At 37.2% G+C, this 21,709-nt stretch overlaps 1 protein-coding gene across 2 annotated transcripts in view; it reads right to left on the bottom strand.

The window, feature by feature from the left end:
* Positions 1-11,183: 11,183 nt before the first annotated feature.
* The window catches only part of TAFA2 (TAFA chemokine like family member 2), a 203,159-nt gene continuing 192,633 nt past the window's right edge, over positions 11,184-21,709 (bottom strand). The window contains exons 3-4 of one of the 2 annotated variants that reach the window (XR_010609300.1): positions 20,303-20,551; positions 11,184-13,235 (exon numbers count right to left, since the gene is read on the bottom strand). Coding sequence is in view for 1 of the 2 variants with exons in the window: in XM_065664910.1 (XP_065520982.1) it covers positions 13,224-13,235 (12 nt within the window). In the remaining variant the exon portion in view is untranslated. The remainder of the gene's footprint in view (positions 13,236-20,302; positions 20,552-21,709) is intronic. The other variant, XM_065664910.1, reaches the window with a different exon arrangement.

Here is a 21,709-nt window from a genome sequence, read left to right as displayed (position 1 = left end):
TAGCCTCATTTCTTATGCTTTCATGAAGGGTAAATTGCAGTGGTGATGTAACCATAAAAAAAATCTCATTTGTTTGCTGACCATTTTAAGCAAGATCTGCCTTAATGCTTTTGGTTATACAACTGATTACTAGAGGTACTGGAAACTAAAAGCTCTGCCAATGCACTAAAGAGCTAAATGAAATTTAGGACTAGAAAAATAGAGCCCACAGATCATACTCTATGTTTCTGTCCTATAATAAAAGATCATCTTAAAAGTGAAGACAGAAGACTTCATGACCATTCTATCTTTACCCTTCGTGATAAAGCTGCTAGTAAAATATGTTAATGAGAATGACTTTGAAATACAAATGGTCGTCCAAGAGAAATGAGTGAGTGAACAAATTTGCAAGACCCACAAGGGGAAAAAAATCCCTGTGAAATGGAAACCACTTTTTGATTCAGAGCCAGATTGCAAGGAATTAGGCTAATTTGTAGCGGTTATTAGGCTTTTCTCTGGCCCACTAAGGGCTTACTGGAACAACATCCAGCACACAGACAGTGAGCAACATACTTCCAGCCTGTCCTCGTAGATTTGTCTAAAAAGCACATGTGCACTGAGTACCCACATTCTACTGATTATAACTTCTCACACAAGAATGCTTTGAGGGCCATCCCATGTTTGCTAACAATGTATGGAGCTGTACAAAGAGTAGCTACATGATGCACCATGGGGAAGGACTCATCTTAACATGTTAGGGATTTATGTTGGCTAAGCACACTCATCAGTTCTGTTTCTCTGCTGTGAAGTCAAAAGCAGAATCCATTGCAAGAGCTTTCTGTAAGTACAATCTGATGTTAATCATATCGAACCAGCTTTTAGAGGGGCTGCACCATCTGTCAGGCACCAAAGCATTTGCGTCACCAAGGGTAGCAATATTTCTTGTGGAGTGGGCTTCACATACTGCAGTGTACTCCACCATCACTATCGCAGCACCTAGAAAACTATGCAGTCTCAGGGTGAATGCAAGCAAGAAAAATCTGGCATCCCTGTGAATGCTTGCATCACAGTACACATGCTGGTTTAGATCAGTCATTGATTGCAAATGCTTATATTTTAGTGGAAGGAACTTTAAAACCTTCCATATTGATATATTGTAAGTCTTTTAAAGGATGGTGTTTCCAATTTTCATTTCTATGCTGAGGGGACTTCTAATCTGCACTTAGTGTACTTCATCTGCTATATTTTATGGGTTTGACTGTATAAGGGTTGATTTGTCAAAGAAAGTGTCAATGGCTTGTGTAGATTGCTTGCTGATTTTTGCTACTTTAATAAAACCCTTTGGCATTACTGTGGTTTCCTACTTCCTTACAATTAAGCAGAAAACAAGTCCTCAATACAAATGCAGAGCTTTATTAAAATTACAAATATATGCAATAAAAATATTCAAGGTAAGTGCAGTTTAAACTGCTGACTGCTAAAAAGGTATGAAAGTGGTTTTTAAATTATCAAACAATGCTTGATATATAAAGAAAAAAAGGCGGAGGGGAGTTAATTAAAACTAAAGCCCAGCTTGTAAATAAGACTTTAAAACTTTCTACAAGCAAACTGAATAACAGAGATCTCTGATTCTTCCCTATACCTATCTTTTCTCTTATGTACACCATGGAGCTGTACCAGAGCTTAACAAGTGGGGAATATTTTCCCTGTTCCTCCTACACTTACTCAAGCTGTGCATAGCCTAAAATATGTGAATTTAGATAGTAAATCCCATGTCTGGGTAATTGCTTGTTCCCTACCTGAAGGATTACCAATATCATACAACACCTTCCTTGGTTCTCTCTGCATCATTTCATGATGTTTTACAGATAGAAAGACCATAGCAAAATTTCAGCCTGAGGTGGAAATTAACTGTATTTTGTTGCACGTTTCAGCTGCAGCCAGCTATAAAGATGCATTTGGGCCATGTGGGCTAGGCAATTTTTTGGGAGTGGATGGATTGAGAGGCCTGATTCTGCACTGTCATGGTGAAGGACTGACACTCCACTGCAAAGTCAGATGGGACAGTCATATGCCTATTCGACAGCTTGTGAAGACTGAAGGGACTTTCAGATGTGGGAGCACTTGGGAATTGTGAGACAGGAGTTTTGGGTAGGCCCCACTGGCACATTTCAGTCCTGATCAGAGAGGAGGATGGAATTTGGCAGTCTTTACTACATGCATACTTTTATGTGCGTTTAAGTAGGTGATGATAAAGGCACCTTGTTGATCTGTGTTCTGCATGTATATTTGTGTCTTCAAAGTGCATGCTCAGCCTTGCTACAGCCTGGGTCTGGAAGTGGGACCATCAGTGACTGGGAGGAGAAACCTTCTGTGTCTTGAAGCACTGAGTAACTAGCTTCCTTACTATTATTAGAAACTTGGCTTCAGAATACAAGTTTTTCATGCATACACCAATGTGACACTGTGATGAGGAGAAACCTGGCAGTGCTGGAAATACTTTAGCATGAACATGGGTCACTGTAAGAGAATTTCTTAATCCAGGCAAGCTATCTTATACTGGGTAGTCTGTGTGTGGCCAGAAATGTTCTCCACTGATGGTGAGGCTAGCCATCTGTCCTGGTAGTGGCTGGCTCATAGTAAGGAACACAAACATGAATAGAGGTCCTTACAGTTCTGCTGGTGATATCAGGACTCCTTCGCTTCCTCGCAGAAGAAAAAACAGTACAGTCTAGTTTTGTTAGAACTGCAAAGCATAATGAAAGGTTTATTGCAAAAAAAATATGATTCTACTATTAAATATGTATATATACGAAAACAGAGGAAAGCATAGCACAGAACTAGATCCCAGAGCAGATTTCAAAAAAGCATAGTTGCATATTACCATATTATTGATGGCAGTACAGCACAGCATGGTGCTGCTACTCCTTCATCATGTAGTCCAGACCACAGACCCCATAACATCTACTCCCTCTCAGATCTCTGAAAAGTAAATCAGCTCATGCTGCTGGGCAGATTATTGCTCCTCCTCACAGTATCTCATTGCAAGCTGGCTCAGGCATCTCTGCAGTCTGCTGTGTGGATCCCCCAAAGTGCACACAGATCAGCACACTCTGCAATATTAAACTCCTCAGCTCACACTCTTAGGCATTCACACAGCAATTTTTGTTGTTACTGTGAATGAAGCATGTTGAAATTCTAAGCCTACAAGCACCAATATTTCAGCCAAACTCATTTGTGCACTTAGGGGTTGATCCACAGCCCACTAGAGACAATAGGAAGACTGCCATTAACTTCACATCAGGCTCATAAAAAATGAGGCAGATAACTCCCATTAATGTTAATGAGAGTCATGTATATAAATCACCTAACTGCTTATGGAAAAAGAAATGTTTTCCTGTTCTGCTTTTACACAGCTTCCACAGTCTGTGATATTCATCCTCCTCCAATAGCATTGTGAAGACAAAAGGTTTTTCAACAGACACATCTTTCTAATGATTTTGCTTTCTGTCAACACGAGTCAAGCTGCACGTAGATAGAACACCTTTAATCACAATCATGAAACCATTACATTTTAGCGTGGCAACGAAGAGAACAAAGATTATTATTTCCCTTTTTTTTTACCCATCTGCCTTCCAAAAGATGTTTTTTTAACCTCCCTCTATGATTGCTTCATGATGCCTTTACATCATACAAAACCCCTACAATGAAGACATATGCAGACGTACATATGCAGAATTATAAAGTAGTGTACAACAGGTCCTATTTGCTTTAGCTTACCTTTCCTCTCTACACAGTGGGTATGTCCTGGGTAGGCAAGAATTAGTGTATGGATAAGCTTTCAAAATCTTAGTGAATTACTAATTCTGGTCCACTGTATTAGTCCCTAGTGGGCTTTTCTATAGCTTAAAACTTTTTAACCACTCATTATTTCTACACACACACACAAAAGGAGCTTTCAGATGTTCAGTGTTTTCTAATTCTATTTGTATAAATATATATGCAAAACTTTTAAAACAAAAAGGAGTTATTTTCTCTTTTTTTAAATAAAATGTAGAAATACAATATGGCATTGACCTCACTAATATTTAAGTTTGAGAATAATTTTAATGGCATTCCAGAGGCTGTATTTTCCTGTACATTTCAATAATGATGGATGGTCAAGATGCAGTGAAGGAAAAATGAGCTACTGCTAACGACACCAGCAAAGAGATACTAGGATTCGAGAAGGCATTGCAAATGTATTTTTAGTTTTCAAGACTAAACTGCAGCTGCTTTGCTCCACCAGGTTTAGTCTTTCTTTGCCTGCTTACCCTTAACTCCTTAATGTGACACATTAATTATAGCCCCTCATACGTTCCATTCTTTCAGGTCCTGTGTCTAGAAATGTTGCCACTCAAATAGCAAAGTGCAAGCTTTCCATCATCCTAATAGTTAAATAATGGCAAGGCTATGCAATTGAAGCAGCATGAAAGGTCACCTTGACAACACTATCACTGGTAAAAAGTAGCTTAAGGCATCACAGTTCTTTATTGTGAATGAATTGACTGAGTGTATGACTATTCAGGATATTTTAATAACATCAAAGTTTGACAGAGGGTGAGAAATGCCATTTTGGAATTGCTGAACATGATCAAATACTCAAAATTTAAAGACAATATTAAAAGAGCACGTTTTTGACTATACAGGCCAACAACAAAGAAGACAGGCAGGAGTTTGAACCAGTTGTGAACAACTGGCAAAGGTAGTAAGTATGAATTTTAAATCTGAGCAGAAGTCTATAAGAAGCTTCAGTCACCAGTGAAGTTCTCAGTAATTTCTTCAGGATTTAAGGAGCACAGGCATGGGGAAGAGACCTTGCACCAGGACTTTGAGAGGAAAAATTTTATGCCAAATAATAATAGTTTGTCGATGACACCAAGCTGTGTGGTCCGGTTGATATGCTGGAGGGAAGGAATGTCATTCAGAGGGACCTCGACACTCTTGTGAGATGGGCTGATGCCAACCTTATGAAGTTTAACCATGCCAAGTGCAAGGTCCTACATCTGGGTCAGAGCAATCCCACACACAGCTACAGGTTGGGCAGAGAAGAGATTCAGAGCAGCCCTGCGGAGAAGGACTTGGGGGTGCTGGTCGATAAGAAACTTAACATGAGCCGGCTGCAGTGTGCACTCACAACCCAGAAAGCCAACCGTATCCTGGGCTGCATCAAAAGGAGCGTGACCAGCAGGACAAAAGAGGTGATCCTGCCCGTCTAACTCTGCTCTTGTGAGACCTCACTTAGAGTATTGTGTGCAGTTCTGGTGTCCTCAACATAAAAAGGACATGGAACTGTTGGAGCAAGTCCAGAGGAGGGCCACGAGGATGATCAGGGGACTGGAGCACCTCCCGTATGAAGACAGGCTGAGGAAGTTGGGGCTGTTCAGCCTGGAGAAGAGAAGGCTGCGTGGAGAGCTCATAGCAGACTTCCAGTGTCTGAAGGGGGCCTATAGGGATGCTGGGGATGGACTCTTCGTCAGGGACTGTAGTGACCGGACAAGGGGTAACAGGTTAAAACTGAAACAGGGGAAGTTTAGATTGGATATAAGGAGGTAATTTCTTTACTGTAAGGGTGGTGAGGTACTGTAATGGGTTGCCCAGGGAAGCTGTGAATGCTCCATCCCCAGGGGGTGTTCAAGGCCAGTTTGGACAGAACCTTGGGTGGCATGGTTTAGTGTGAGGTGTCCCTGCCCATGACAGGGGATTGGAACTTGATGATCTTAAGGTCCTTTCCAACCCTAACTATTCTATGATTCTATAAATAACTTTCCTAAATTGCCTTTTGTATCTGTTTTATGCAACACAAAGAGCAGGACTGAATTTCACATTTTTTCTTTTTTTGAGATCAGGACCATATATATCAGGACCACAATTATACAGCAATATGATATCTAGCGAAACTGTGAAGGAGATCCAAATTTTTTGTCACCTGTATTTAATTCTTACCCAAGTCCTTGAAGTTTCATATGCCCTTTCATCTAGGTGTTCACAGCTTAATATTCTAAATCATTTAGCTAGAATGCTTAAGACCAGATTTACTTGGGGAATAACTTCACTAAAGACAGTGGAACTAACCAGGGTACAAACTGCCTTGAACTTCCTTCTGTGTTTCCTTTCAGAACTGCTAATTGCAGAAATTGATTGGTTTGAGGTTCTTATGTTACATGCTTTAACAAAATGTGAGGTAAGCTATACAGATTTGGGCAATAAACACATCATTAACAGAAGTCCAGTGAGCACTTTAGCTCCCAGTCTTCTGCCATATCTGTATTTCCTTCCAAAGACATAAAAATGGGAAAAATACTTGTTACTTTCCTTATCCATTAGGAATAATAGTTAAAGCTCAGAATTTGCATTAATAGTTAAAGCTCAGATATTGCATTGCATACATCAATACTTAAGGATCCATCTTTTGAGTAGCTATTAATCTTTTATATTAATATTACTACTGCACAAATTTCTGAATAATCAAATTTGAATCAAAGCAGAAGGCTGGAAATTCTGAATGATGGAAAGCAATCTTACACACAGGAGCTATAAATTCCTTCACTGAGCAAGGTCTAGCTCTTTGCTGAGAGTAATTAAATCCGTACATCTTCAAAGCTCTTTTACTACTTTATCGTCTAGTTTCTAATGCTGGTACTGACAGAATGGAAAAACTACACCATGCTAATGAAAGACTTATACCCAAAAGAGCATTTTCCTGCAACGACTACAAAGTCACTAACCAGTGACACTATTTTTAAAGGTGCCACCAGTAGCTGACAGACAGGCTAATACATATATAGCACAAATGAATAAATTGTAACAGGACAAACACATAAGAAGCTGCAAAATACGTCTTTAAAGCGCATTGTTCAGACTGGTGGAAATAGTAAATTTTAAAATTTCGCCTAATAATAAACATTTATCCTTTAGCTGTCAGAAAAAACATATAGAACAATCAGGGTCATCTAATTAATACAAAAGCACGTACAGTAATGCATGTTGTGCTTCCTGTTGAGGCTTGTCAGAGCAACTGTTCTGCCCTGAAAGGTGCAGAGCAAGTGGTCAGCTTGACAGCAGCATACTGTGCAACTCTGACTTCGATGAGCAGCATGGTAACAGAGTCCAGCTTCAATACTAATGGAGGAGGATTGGATCTGAATTTCTACAGGTGGTCTCTCTAGACAGGACCCTACACGGTGGCTCTAGACAGGGCTATTTGCTGGTAAATACACACAAGTCTACTACAATTGCTACCTAAGCAGTCATTTTATGTCTCCTCTTAGAAAGGCAACCTAGGTGGAAAGGTCCTGTGGACATATATGAGAATTTAAGGCCTGTACAGCCACATTCTAATAGATGTCCACATTGTTTCTCTGTGTCCTTCCAATGTTCATTTAGGTATGACAGTTGATTCAACTGCATGCAATAAAAGATAAATTATCAGAATTGTTTCTTTGGGAACTGGGCAACAATGATATCTGCAGAAGTGTTTCTCTAGCTGACAGGTCATATTTCAGCAGCCACGGTAGTAAAGTCACGGTGTCACCAGACATCAGTCTACCCACCTCTCATCTGTCCACTGTGTAACTTCTGCTAGTGCCCACCTCTTCCACTGGGACTTCTTATACTACACCAAATGCTCTCCATTGAAACCAGCTTCACGGTCAGTATTGAGGAAAAAATGAGAAAAAACTTACCATAAGACAGGCAAGAGTCATAAATGTAATTAAAAAGGCATCCTGAATGCCAGCATACAATATTTTGTGCTTTACTTAACTATAAGAAATGATAAAGACTTAATTCTTAATATTCAGTAGTCATTAAAAGAGCTCTACACTCAATACAATCCACATCCATCAGTCAGGTGAACTGGATTCAAGAAACTTTATCACTTCTTTTTGTGAAACACAAGCAAGGTATTCATAAACACCATGTTGACACTGAAATCACAAACCCACAACCAAAGGCCTGATCCTGCCAACAGATTTGCATGAGTGGAACTTTGACTTCTGTCATGTCTATTAGAGAACAGATCTTATACAGCTATAGCTTAACTAAATATTGAAAAAATAATGTAGGAAATACAGAGTTGATCTCAAATTAGCAGCAAAGTTTCCACTAGCACCCCTAAAGCCAGGCTTTAAGTCATCATCTGTGTCTTTGAATGCACTGAGATAACTGAGATAAATGTAGATTTCCTTATGAAGCGGAAAGAAAGAGTTTGAACTTTCTCCACTAAGTTTGCCTGTGCACAGAGGTCTTTTATAATATAAATTTAAATACACAATCTGTTTTACAATGTTTTCCATCATCTCTCCTCTCCATATGTTCTCCCACTAGGAATCTAATGAGTTCTACATATGAGGGAAGACAAGGGAATATGCCTGAGAAATAATTCCAGCAATTACAGCATATGGAGGCATTGTTTTTGAGTTGCTTTTGCCATGAACATTAGTTAGAGCATCTGGGACCGAATTCTTTCTACCTGCCCGTGGACATTAGCAAAATCATCATCTTCCATTTGTAAATTCTGCTGATGTAATCTGCCACACAGAGAGGACCATTTCATCAGCTTTATGATCAGAGAGCATATTGAAACACAGACCATTTATAGTTAGGAAAAAATGCTTCTATTCAGACTGAAACAGTTTAAGATTGAAACCATTTTGAGAGAAAATGATAGATGACATATCATCTCTCTCTTCTCTTCAAGAACTACAAAGAGCCTGTGTTCAGCCACTATTTATTAAGAAACTTTTATCATAACTATTGAAGTTTCATGAGAACTGACTGGATCCCAGGAAGAGAGAAAATTAACACAGAAAATTAAAAAGAACAAAAACAAAGAGACCCAAACTCTGAGTCAGTAAGAAGGATTATATTCTCTACGCCCAAATATTGGCAAAGCATACAGAATTAATCATAAAAAGAGAAACAGACTAAAAAACCTCTTTTATATGGAGACATGGTGTACATTTTGCAGGTTCTAGATATCAGATCTAAATATGAAGACATAAGGCTGGAGAATTCTCTGCTGATGAAACCATACTGCAATGGTTTTGCCTAGCCTGGCATCCCACTAGCAGCAGTCAGAGAAAGAACAGTCATTCTCTTATGCAATAGTTTCCACCTGTCACCATCAGTGGTCCTCCTGCTGGATGGCCTTTAGTTTTGGATTGACAACATTTAGATGTTGGCAACGCTTGTCATCACCTGTCAAAACAAAGTTGTGACAAACTCAGCCTTTTCATGTACTACCTCTTGTAATCACTACGCAAGTAGTGCAGATGAATACAGAAAATGAAAAACGGCCATGGAAGACACTTTTGCTGTGTCATTTGCAATGACTGTAAAGGAGTATCAGAAAGTTACACAAGCTCTTACAGAAACAAGATAAAAGTGCTATTAGGAAATCTCTCCTCATTTTGTAAAAGAATAAATGGAAAAGTGTCTCAGGGTACAAATCACATTATAAAGACTAACAAAGTGATTAGGTAATTCTTATTATTCAATTTAGTAAACCACTGAAACCATAAGAAATCATTTAATGTGATCAGATTTTTTAGGTGTGACATATTTGGTATAGAGCCAACTATTGGTAAAAAGAAACTAGAGAATAAGGCAACACTTCTCTTACAAACCAGAATTACACTCCTTTTCCTTGCCAGTATCTTGGTTAACAACAGATGTGTGAAATTCAAGTCACGAAGGAGGAGGCAGTAAATCAGCAGAAAAGGATGCCAATCACATCTTCATGTTTTGTTGTTATAGACATCCATTCATTACCTGGAAACTAGGAAAGCTAGCTATACAATTATAATGAGCAAAAAACACCAGCATGTATTTTTATGAAACCTAACAGAATAACATGCTTCATAGTAGGTTTTTAGTTTCAAAACAAATTTATCTGATGCACTCTGTCTCCAGTTTTAGAGCATATATCAGCTGCATTGGCTTGGTGAAGGAATGAGCAGAGCTGAAGGGGCCATGATTTAAAAGATGTCGAATAAATAGGAAGATTGAAAGGATATAGAATAATAGGTGGATTTAAAGTTAGTAACAGTGGTATCTACAGCAGTGCTCTTTCAAGGGTGAGCACTTAGTTGTGATCAATAATCCAGATACAACCAAGCTACAGTCTTAAAAGTTTTTTTAAGCTAAATTTTAGATTTATTAGTTCTGATTTGGATTTTTTTTCCCTAAGATTCATATCCGGGTTTCCTTTATGTTTTTCTACTGATCCAATACATTTGAAAGGTTTGAATAAAGCCATGAGTTTTCTTTCCATGTCAATGCATTGCCATGTGGAACTGCAGAATAAGAACCCATGTTCTCCTGCAGTTCAGAGTTCTTGATGACTGCTGAAATCAAAGGTTAAGATGGCTTTCACTCTGATCATAATGCCTGATCATCTTTGTAATCAGATGAACTGGGTATATCTAATAATCTGGGAAGTAGTATAGTACTATTATAGTAAGGAATAAAGGAGTAATCGAGGCAGTATTCATCTCACATGACTACAGCATGAATGCCCTCAGCTTATCTAGCCACCTACACTCCATTTGCAAAGGCAGCACTAAAACAGACACTATGAACAGCAGAACTATAGTTCACAGCTTGCTTCAAGATGCACAAGCAGAATTCACTGTTGATATAGCTTGCTGGGGTTTTTTTGCTTTTAAACAGTTCAACAAATTAACCTGAAATGTAACTTTTCCAGGAATGCTTACCATATTCTGTTGCTACAGAAATAATCTAAATGAGAATTTTTTGGGATTGCCATTTTGTGAGGAAAAAAACCAAGTAATCCACCTCTATTTGGTCTGGCCTGAAAGAAGCAGTAAGCCCACCAGAACTTCCTGTGACAATGCTAGAACAGCTGTGCTAGATATCTGTTTCCTTTGGAAAATGACCTTTCAAAGTGGTAGGATATATTCCCAGCTTTACTGAAGAAATACAAAATTAAGATAACCCTTGAGATTCTTATGCACTGAAAAAGAATATTTTTTCCATGGGTATACGGAATAGATCTCCAAGGTGCACATCCATAGAAAGAAAATCTATTTTATATTACAATTTTATTCACTTTCTATGAATATTCACAACACTAATCTACTTCAGATAATCTATTTAGTATATTTGAAAATCCATTTATTTTCACTTATTGATATGCATGTGTTACACTTGTATATTATACAGTATTTTCATTGTTGGCTTAAGAACAAAGAAACAAAGAAAACAAATATTGAGAAGCATGATGTAGGTTTTTGACCAAAGAGAGGTTATATTCAGATTTTACAAAACAGCAGATTTACACTGTCCCAGACAATCTCTTTAAGACGCTGCCTTCTGTCCTCAACCTGTTAGGACAAATCCATACAGTATTAATCCATCCTAAAATACTGAGATAATTAGTTGCTGCTAGTTTATCCTAATTAAATTTTAATCAGAAAAATATCTTTCTCTGCCATTTTTTTTTTATTGTCAGCAGAATGATAGAATATACTTCTCAATTTTATTCCCAACAGTCATTTATTTTATTTAAGCTCTCCTGTGCAATAATACAGCAGAGGTAATGAAATGGTTTTGGAACAGCAGGAGCTACTGTGATAGGCAGAGCACTCCAGGGTGTTCATCCATCATGGAACTTAATATATAACTACTTAGCCATGTCAATGGCTTGTGATGATAAAATCATTTCCCTCTTTTCCTGAGAGTCTGGTAAACACACAGGACTTCTAAATAAGCTCACCCTGTATATTTTTGACTGCCATTAAGTGTGTGTGGTTTTCGTTTCAATGCACCAAAGCATACAGTCAGAACTCCCTCACCATCTCCAGTCAGCATGCTTATGCAGTGTCACTAGATGGAATTGCCAAATTTCTGTTGTATCAATATTACAGATGGTACAATATACATTAAATGGAGTATAAAATTATACATTCTGTAATAACCTAGAAAAAAGCTCATAGATGCTTAAGGCCTTTAAATATTGAGGATTTTTTTTCATGTAACAGCACATCACTAAGTTCAAAAATTGCTACTGAAACAAAAATAAAAACAGTAAATGTCATTTTGGCAAGGATTAGATCTGAATTGGATGACTGTAAGCAAGCAAAATACCCACAAACTGTAAATCTGAGAGGGCAGTAGGACTTTTTTCCTTTATAGCAAACAGACTGAGCAGACATCTACATGAGCATCCAACAGTATTTAGGTTGAAGCAAGAGATTTTATTTTTTAATAAAAAATACCCCCAAAATTCTGAATTATTACCATCCAATTTCATAATTGCAAAACTCATTTACATCCCTGCCTACCTTTATAAAAAGGGATGAAATACTGCCATTGAATGCTTACCATGAATTTCAAAGAACTAAAGGTTGGGAAACTAAAGTACATACCAGGAACACTCATCTCCTTCAAACTAAATGGAAATGTATATTTTAAAGTTATAAAATGCCTTATAATGGAAGTGGTAATTGAGTTTTGACCACCACTTTTTTAACCACCGAAAAGCTGCAGTAGTTGGTTAGCCTTAGGGAAACAGGTCAGCCTGACTATACATTCTAATATGACCGATGTATTCAGATAACTATTACTTGTCAACAATAATTATTAACAATGGATATATATTTCCATTCCTATAACAAAAGCAACTTCAAGATGTTGAAATATGTAGCTTTGAAAGCTCCAAGATTAGAATACAAATAAAAATGTCTAAAACTGTGCCATGCCAGAGGACAATTTCTGCAACAGAAATTTAATTAAAGCAGTGTGCAGTCCCATCAGCGATCTGAATGTGGACCAGGGATCATTTTAGAGAGAAGGAACCAATACATTTTGGAGGTTGACTTCATCAAGATGAAAAGCCACTGGTCTGGAATGGAGAATCCAAAAGATTGCTGTTTTTCTGCACATTTTAAGTATCAACTCTTGTGATTACAGCTGCAAATTCCTCAGCAAGTGCAATTTTACAAGTGTACACAGTTCAATCAGTTGAAATCTTTGTGACACAGAAGTTCAGAATAACTTCCCAGTAGTTTTGATCTCAAGGCTGTTGCTGATTACAAGGCAGGTTCTCATTGAAACAACTGATTCTGAAGGATACACCCCAGCAGTATAAAATTTCACTTCAAGGATTGCCTGGAGGAATGAAATTCCTGTGTGTTGTATTTAATGTTATCAGCCTTGAGACTGACTTGATTTGTCTTTAGCTATCGGGTTACCTGTAAAGAAAAAGAAAATCAGAAAATCAAAACTGTACATACAGAATCTAATTCCAAAGTACTGGAAACTGAGACTGAAACACAAGATCTGTATCCAGCAAAGCTCTTTCGATAGCTTTTAAACAAATGAATAATTCCAAGTGGTATTATATGAGATTGCTCCCCAACATAAATTCTGCCTTTAAGTGCTTTGCTGGAATTGGACTTGACAAGATAAAATTGAAATGTGACATTGTTTAAAATAAGATAAAAAAACCCTGAAGGTCACAAATTACCAAAAGCATTGGTTTTAAGGAAAAAACTGTATTCTGTTAATATTTTTCCATGTTAGACCTTCTGTATGGGAACAGCTACACTTTTAAAACGTTAGCCATTGTGTATAACAGTGACTGATACTGGAGATGGGTTCTTCCATTCTTTGCATGCTACTTTAGAACACAGTCATGGAATCATAGAATTGTTTAGGTTGGGAAAGACAATGTCCTGTTAAGCAAGCAATAAGCATTTAGTGAAGAAACAGGACAGAAATCATGCATAGCTAAACAAGAGAGAGAGATCCTGTTATTCACAAGGTATAAAATAACTATCATCAAGGAGTTCACTTAGAGTGGTTTCACCCAACCTATCAAAACAAGGGTGGAACAGAAGGACCACAGAAAAAGAGTGTTCAACAAAGCATTTCACAGTAATTGAACTTTCCTTGTGTATACTTTGGATTTTAAATATTAAAAGAAAAAATCTATCGTTTAAAAAAAATAGCATAACTGAGGACTATTTCTGCTGTGTCACTGGATACAGTTAATGATCATGTAGCATTTTAGCATCAAACTGTGTCAGGGGACAACATCCCAGATGCTGAGGAGCAACCCATTGGAAATGTCACAATAACACTTCATGACATCAAGGGGCATATGCTTTTAATTTTCTTCACAGAGAGAAGGGTCATGCTCCTTAACGATGAAACATTCTTTTGCCTTCAGCAAAACTGTTTGCATACAGCTCTTGTTGGCTCTGCAGAGCACAAACATAGAGCAGAATATTAAAAGGACTGTTCAAGGAGCTCATAACTTTGGTTTGCCTTCACCAAGTTGATTCTAGGAACTGTACTTAAGAAGACAATAATAAAATTGTTTTGTGATTTTTATGAAACCTGGTTTTATTTATTATATTGCTCTTAATTTGTTTTGTTCTTGCTGTTGGAAACAGCCTCATGTAGCCACTTCTATAGTGGAAGATTGTTTGAAAAAATAATGAAGAATTAATTAAAAAATCAGGCAACATATTTCTATACCCTGCACCAAAGCTCAAAGATCTGACACAACACCTTACTGTTATTTATATTTTGCTTTCCTGTAACAAGCTGGAATTCTACTCATGGACTCAAGTGCCACTGAGCTACAGGTAAACTACACATCTTCTGATCCTATCCACAGGTGGATTTTTATTAGCTTCACTTGACAGTAAGGGATACTTGCCTCTTTATATATAGATAAACATATAGATATATACATAAAAAACCTGTGGTAAATCAACTGATGCAAAGACAGATCAAAGGTGTGAGACTCCCAAAGAAGCCATGTAAATGCAGGGTCAAAGCTTCTTACTCTTCCAGAGCAGACTAAAACCAATGCAGAATCAGAAGTTTCCTCAGAGGCACAACTGGACAGGCACTGTCACTGGAATTCAGCTGGATTCTCAATTTTGTCTACATACCCAGAGAGCAGATATTTGCTATTAAAAAGAGAGGGTGCCAGCAGACTTCAGAGAGACCAAGTTGACCATGACCTAGCAATCCGCCTCTCAACAAAGAAGGTTAATGGTATCCCAGGCTGCATTATACAGTGTATTGTCACCAAGTCAAGGGACGTGGCCCTTCACCTTTGCTCAATACTGATGATGCCACACCTGCAGTAGTGTGTCCAGTTTGGGCTCCGCAGTACAAGGGAAACATAGAGCTACTGGTGAGAGTCCAGTAAAGGGCCATTAAAGCAAATAAGTGACTGGAGCATCTTCGTATGAGGAATGGCTGAGACAGCTGGAACTGTTCAGCCTGTAGAAGAGGATGCTCAGAGGGTGATCTCAGAAGTGTGCACAAATACCTGAAGGGAGATGCAAGGAAGATGGAGCCAGGGTCTTTTCAATTGATGGCCAGTGACAGGACAATAGGCAATGAGCACAAATTGAAAGACAGTGGTTTCCCTGTCAGGAAACACTTTTTTACTGTGAGGGTGACATTTCACTATAACAGGTTGCCGAGGGAGGTTGTAGAGCTTCCTTTCTTGGAGATATTCAAAAGCCATCTGGACACAGCCCTGGGCAACTGGTTCTAGGCAGCTCTGCTTGAGCAAGGGAGTGGACTTTCAGAAGTCCCTTCCAATCTCAAGCATTCTGTGATTTATTATTTCTGTTACATCCAGCTCTGCCAGTGCATAGGCTAAGGTGATAAACTGTGGCTAGCAAGAAGCAGTATTTTCACACATACATGGCTGCTCAGTTATATGGCTGTTTGGAAGTGCAAATGTGCTCTCTTCAGTCACAAAAAGACTCAGTAAAATCAGAATCTGTAGGCCTATCTACTCCACTTCCCGCCCCAGCTTTACAACTGTGTGGTAAAAATATCCCTATGAAAGCAACATACACTGTTACATGGAATAAATAGGTGATATAAAGAAAACAAAGCAGATATCCATTCAAATCTCTGTTCTGTAACAGGCGGCTAATCATATACAAAGGTCATTTTGTTCATACAGACTGTACAGGAAGTCAGGCTCATATTCCTAGTTTTTACAATTGCATGATTGGAGGTTTTAACTGCTTTCCCTTGCCAGAATTGTCATTATTCCGCCTGCCCTCTTTTTTTTTTTTTCCTTTTTTTTTTTTTTTTGTCAACTTCCAGGTCACAAAATGCTCCTTTGAATAACACACACAGTGGTCCACATTTGCCTCTAAGAAGGTAATATTTCTTATGTTATGTGCTAGCACAGACCAGATATTAACATAAATGGAAGTCATATACATACACATTAGGGAAAGAATAGATCTCTCAAATGCTAAAGGCAGTTTCATAAAGAAGCCATGAAATTTTAGATAATATGTAGTTTGTATTCCCAGAAATGCTTAATTTTGGATATAGTAAAAGCTGTTTGGTTTGAGTGGCTGGGAAGCAAAGTATTCTGACAAAGGTCTTTATAGGAAAAGGGGGACTGATGTATGTGTCTGATCTTTGAAATCCTAAGAGAACAGTAACATTCTAAATGCGTGCAAATCAAGTCTAATAAATTGTTCAGTTAATAATTAAAATGTATGGAAAATTAATGTTGCTGCTGTTTAACAATACAAATGAAAAAAAAAGGACATAAAACCTTTAGCATCCTAGGTGTTGATTTGAATTCATTTGTTCATTCTTGGAACATAATTACTCCCTTTATGCCAGTGTGTTTTTTCACATGGTTGTTATATCATAAATACAATGCATTAGACTTTCTTTACTTTCTTGTACTACATGTGCAATTAAAGTATAATTACTCCACAGCTGCAGACTTTTTAATTTAAATTAGTGAGTGGCTGCTGTAAATTGTCTGTAATTGTATGTGAACTCACTTGTTTTATTTTAAAACAACAATATATAATTAAATGCAACTGAAGTTTTACACATTTCTTCTGTTCACTAAATATTTGAAACAGATTCAGTCTTTGGGTAGAACACTTTTGTCAGGGCAAAAACAATGGATTCCCAAGAAAAATCCAGCCTTTTACACTTTTACTCAGTATTTCCTTCTGCCTTAGAAGAGGAAGGGAGAAAAATCAAGACTATAGAATGCAAAGATTGGCTGAGTGAATATTCCCTGAACAGTAAAGTACTTTTCCCTACTTTCAGGTACCTACACTTGAAAATTACAGGATCCCAATCAGGTATAGTACAAATCACCTGTTTCTCCAGAAAAAAAAAATCTATCACTAATTATTGGCTAACTACAGAATGGTTTATACATGCAAATGAGGCACATACATAAGCAATTAGTATTTAATATTGTAAAAATAAAATAGGTGGCAATATGTGGTATATTAAAATAAACATGTACTGGAACATTTCATAACGCAATTTTGTACATCACGATTTCTTTGAATGGCAGCTCTTTCAATTTTTTTCTGTGTTTATCGCAAACCATACTCAAAATCCGTATTAAAAACAGACTCTTGAGTTTGCCAAGTCAAGCACTTGAAAGTTAGCAACTTGCCTTTCCTCAGGTGCTCTTGCAACTTCGAATCTATGCCTTTTCCACTGTACAAACAACAGAACTTGGTGGGGAAGGACTGTTGGAAGGAAGCCTGTTATATTGTTGTCAGGACTATGTATTAATGCAAGTAAAAAAAGGGCAAATTTTTAAGACAGTGTCTCTTCCTTCCACAGATAATTCAGCCGTATGATGGACCCTTCATTCTAGGTTTTTCCCAAAGAAACAGAAAGACCTTAATACTGGGGGTTTTCTTTTCAATTAGAACTGTTCCATCAACTGTACAGGACTCTGTGTGTGGTCATAGCCTGAGTGTCATCTAAGCATACTCAAGAATCATCTCGCTATCTTTTTTTTTTTAGCGAACCCTGAGCTAAGTGGATTTCATGACACAAAGAAAAGCTCTCTTGTCACCCCTACCATTCTTCTGTAAAATACTAAAGGTCTGTGGGAAACAAAACAGTGTGGGGATTTCTAGAAAAAATCACAAGGATCTCGCAAATGTATTTAATTACCATCATGAGGAAAGCTAAATACAGAGAATGTCACAAGAATACCTTAAATAAATGCTTGAAGAAAGAGGCATAAGAAATGGCTTGAAGAAATGCCTAGATATGGATTGTCCTTCAAGACACTAAGAGGAGAAAGAGATTTTGTACCAAGACAGCCATTAGTTGTATCCAGTATACATTTCCTTATTTTTATATTCTTTCTTATACTGAACATAAAGAGACTACAAAAAAAATATTAATAAAACATGGTCAACAATTTTATTTTTTTATTTTTTAACAAACCTTGCCTAATGGGGAATGGTATCCTAATGAGGAATGGACCTGAAGAAGGCTGTATCAGTTGTATTTTTCATACTATAAATAACTTTGTTTTGGTATTGAATACCTAACATGAATATTACAATTCAGAAAACAGAAGGCCCCATACAACCAGAAACAAACATCTGCCAATGCATTTTTTCCACTTATGCCCTCTGCAAATGAAGTCGAAGTTAGAAATGAAACTTTTGAACAGATGGAAGCGTGCTATTTCCTGGAACTTCAAAATCCAGACAACATGTTTTGCCGTGCACTATCATTCATATGTGGCTTATGAAAGCAAATAACAGTTTGCATTGCCACTTGTGCATGTTTATTCACTGAAACAGTTCAACTTGCAAGCTTGGAAGATGCTTCTCATCTATTAATATTACCTTGTACCAGTGATAATCAAAAGTACTTTGCAAACATTGACATAGGACAGGCTCAGAATTTCCTCAGAGCTTGAGAATTCTGTAATTTGTTTTCTAAAGAAGTGGGAAAACTGAACAAAAGACCTGTTAATGAACCTTTTTCCAAGAGGGCTCCTATATGCAAACACACCTTATGGTAGATAGGTTTGGATTTGGGTGAATGTGGTATTTAGTTAGAATTGCAGAACACCATAAGCATGCTAGATAACTAAGTTTCTGGGGGCACAAGAAACCTTTTCCAAAGTAGGAAAAATGTTAAGGTGATTCAAGGGTATGCTTGATAAAGCAACTGCAGCAGAGAACTGTGAATTAGGAAATAGTCCCTTGATTCAGTATCACAGACCACCATTTGACTTGGGCTAATGACAAAAGGCAAAATTTGAGTGATTTGTCAGCAGTTTGGAAAATAGGCATTCAGTGATAACTGTATGGATCTATTTACCTTCAGAGGTTATATATTGATAGAAATTTTTTTCAAGTCTCCAAATGTTTCATTCCTACTCATAAAACTTTTTCACTACCTGGCTTTTGATATCAAGAGCTTTACATTTTTGCCTTTATTTTTGGCACTGCAGTATATAAAACATGGTTCAACCATGTTCCCAAGCCTGTAAAGGAGCAATTTACAATTCTAGATCCTCAGGTCTATCCTTTGGTAAACATCTCTACCTCATTTTATTAATTAAAGAGAACATTTCCCAGTACACCTAAATGTCTCAAATGTTTCCCAATGTCTGATGACCACCAGAATTAAGTTTTTAATTCTTTCCTACTTTTATTACACTGTGACTAATCAGAATTGCATTTGTGAAAATTCTTGTGCTTAGTATTTTCCATTAAAAAGAAACAAACATGTTGAAAACTCATTTCACACAATGCCATTTGAAGTATAATCCCGTATTTCTTGTTTCCTCAGTGCTCTTAATGATATCAGCAGGAGATTTTTGGTTATAAAGTGAAGACCTTGATAATCAGTGTTAAAAATTTTAATTAAAATTAAAAGGCTTTGGAAACCTTTCACTTGTAAATTGAGTTTTCCACTTGTTCCAAATAAAATTAGGACTGGAAAAATAGGTAAAGGAAATATACTTTGGAACATGAGATATATTCCTGAAAATGGCAGTTTTTTGTCTGAAATATGGTTTTAAGATCAGTCAACACCAAGCAACCTTAGGAATATAGTGGAAATACCCCCTTTTCAGCTTCTTATGAATTTTCAGTAATCCCATATGGGATGCTGAGCTTTCAACTACAAAGCGACACCTAACTCCATTTACCAAGGCATACTTCCTTTCTAAGTGCTGTTCTCTTCCCCCCATCTGCTCTTGTCCCATGACAGTGAGAGACTTAAGTTCATCAACTGGCTCTACTTTTGAAGGGAAAGTGAAGAAAGACGTTTTAAGGCTCCCAGAAGCATCTGACTGACAGACTGAGGCTGCTTAGGAGAGCAGTGCTGTCTCTCCAACCACCCTCCTGAAGCTATGCCCAAATAAATCACGATTCCTGGGCATCTGCAGCAAGCTAAACAACTACAATGAGAAGGTACAACAATTCCTATTAGTACTGTGTAAACCTGTATTTGTACACACCTGCTGCTCTGTGAGTAATAAACCAGGGCTGGAACACATTTTCTGGAGTAGTCTGACTCTTTATTCCTCAACGAACATTCCGGCCCTTCCTTAGAATCCGACCAAGACTAGGATTCATCACAACTAGTGCTCCAACGTGGAGCCAGAATATTTTGTGTGTGTGGAAAAAAACAAAAATTGTCATCAGGCACAGCAGAAACCTCCTTTCTCTACTTCTCCATTCGGACTTGAGGAGTTTTACACGTTTGCCTAAGAAACAAACACATGTCAAGTACTACAGTGTTATGGAATTAGTTACAGAAGACAAAACTGGAATAGATGGAATTTTCTTTAACTTACAAGGAAAAGTACAAGATGAGAGGAAAAAACATTTCAGAATCAGAGCAACTTCTCTTAGCAAAAGAGCACAGCCACAAAAACACCCGCAAGCAATAACAGTAACCCCAAAGGAAAAGGTTTAAATGTAATCAAACTCAAACTCATTGATTTTTCACCAAAACACAATAGAAACTGATAGATAGCACTCATTTTTGCAAGTATAGCAGTAATCTATAACTATGATAAAACAGTAATTAAAAAGTTCTTTGAAAATAAGTCCATGGATAGACCTGTAGTATAGAAAAGAGCCATGAACTCAGAATATGATTCCTTGCAAATGAAAGGTTTGAGTGTGTTCTTCCCATTCATGTTTTAAGTAAAAATAAAACAAAAGTAAAAAAATAAACAAACAAACAAAACAAAAACACAAGAAAGTTTAAAGTTTGAAAAAAAGTGAGATTTTGAAAACTCTACTTACAGTCATTTCTATGGTTAGTAGGTTACAGGAAAAAAACAAACTAACAGATGACACATTTCAAAAGACAGTATTCAATTCAGACAGCCAGTTCCTTATCTAGACATTTGAGGTATTTTTTGGACCTGATGGTAATGATTGCTTTCAAAAAGGGTTGCACAGCTCCTCAAGAGATCACCTAATTTATTTAAATAATGCTTACAAAAAGATTACCATTTTCCTTTTCTTTTTCCTTTAGGCTTTTCAACTTAAATGTCATGCTGCAGGTCATTAGAAATATGCATCACAATATTAAACTCACAATTTTGATAACTTGTAGCTTTAATAAAATCTCTACACATTTTAACACTATGAAACAAGTTAATATAGTTCTGTATTCATATTTCTTTGAACTCGATGGTTTACAAAATAAACTTAATTGGTACAACTCACTGGGACAATAACCATAGCGTATATCTGGTGATGACATACGAGTTATGTCAAAGCTAAATCTAATTCATCAGTTTTTTGAATGTACTTCATTATTATTCTTTTCTAAAAGGTAAAGCCACTACAATGCACATACCTAAACTTTTTCAATGTTCCTGTACCAGAGAGTGGAAATTAAGTTTATG

The sequence above is a fragment of the Lathamus discolor genome, chromosome 1, assembly GCF_037157495.1.
Source record: "Lathamus discolor isolate bLatDis1 chromosome 1, bLatDis1.hap1, whole genome shotgun sequence".
NCBI lineage: Eukaryota > Metazoa > Chordata > Aves > Psittaciformes > Psittacidae > Lathamus > Lathamus discolor.
Note: the sequence above shows the minus strand (reverse complement) of the source record. Positions and strands in the feature narration are given on the sequence as shown.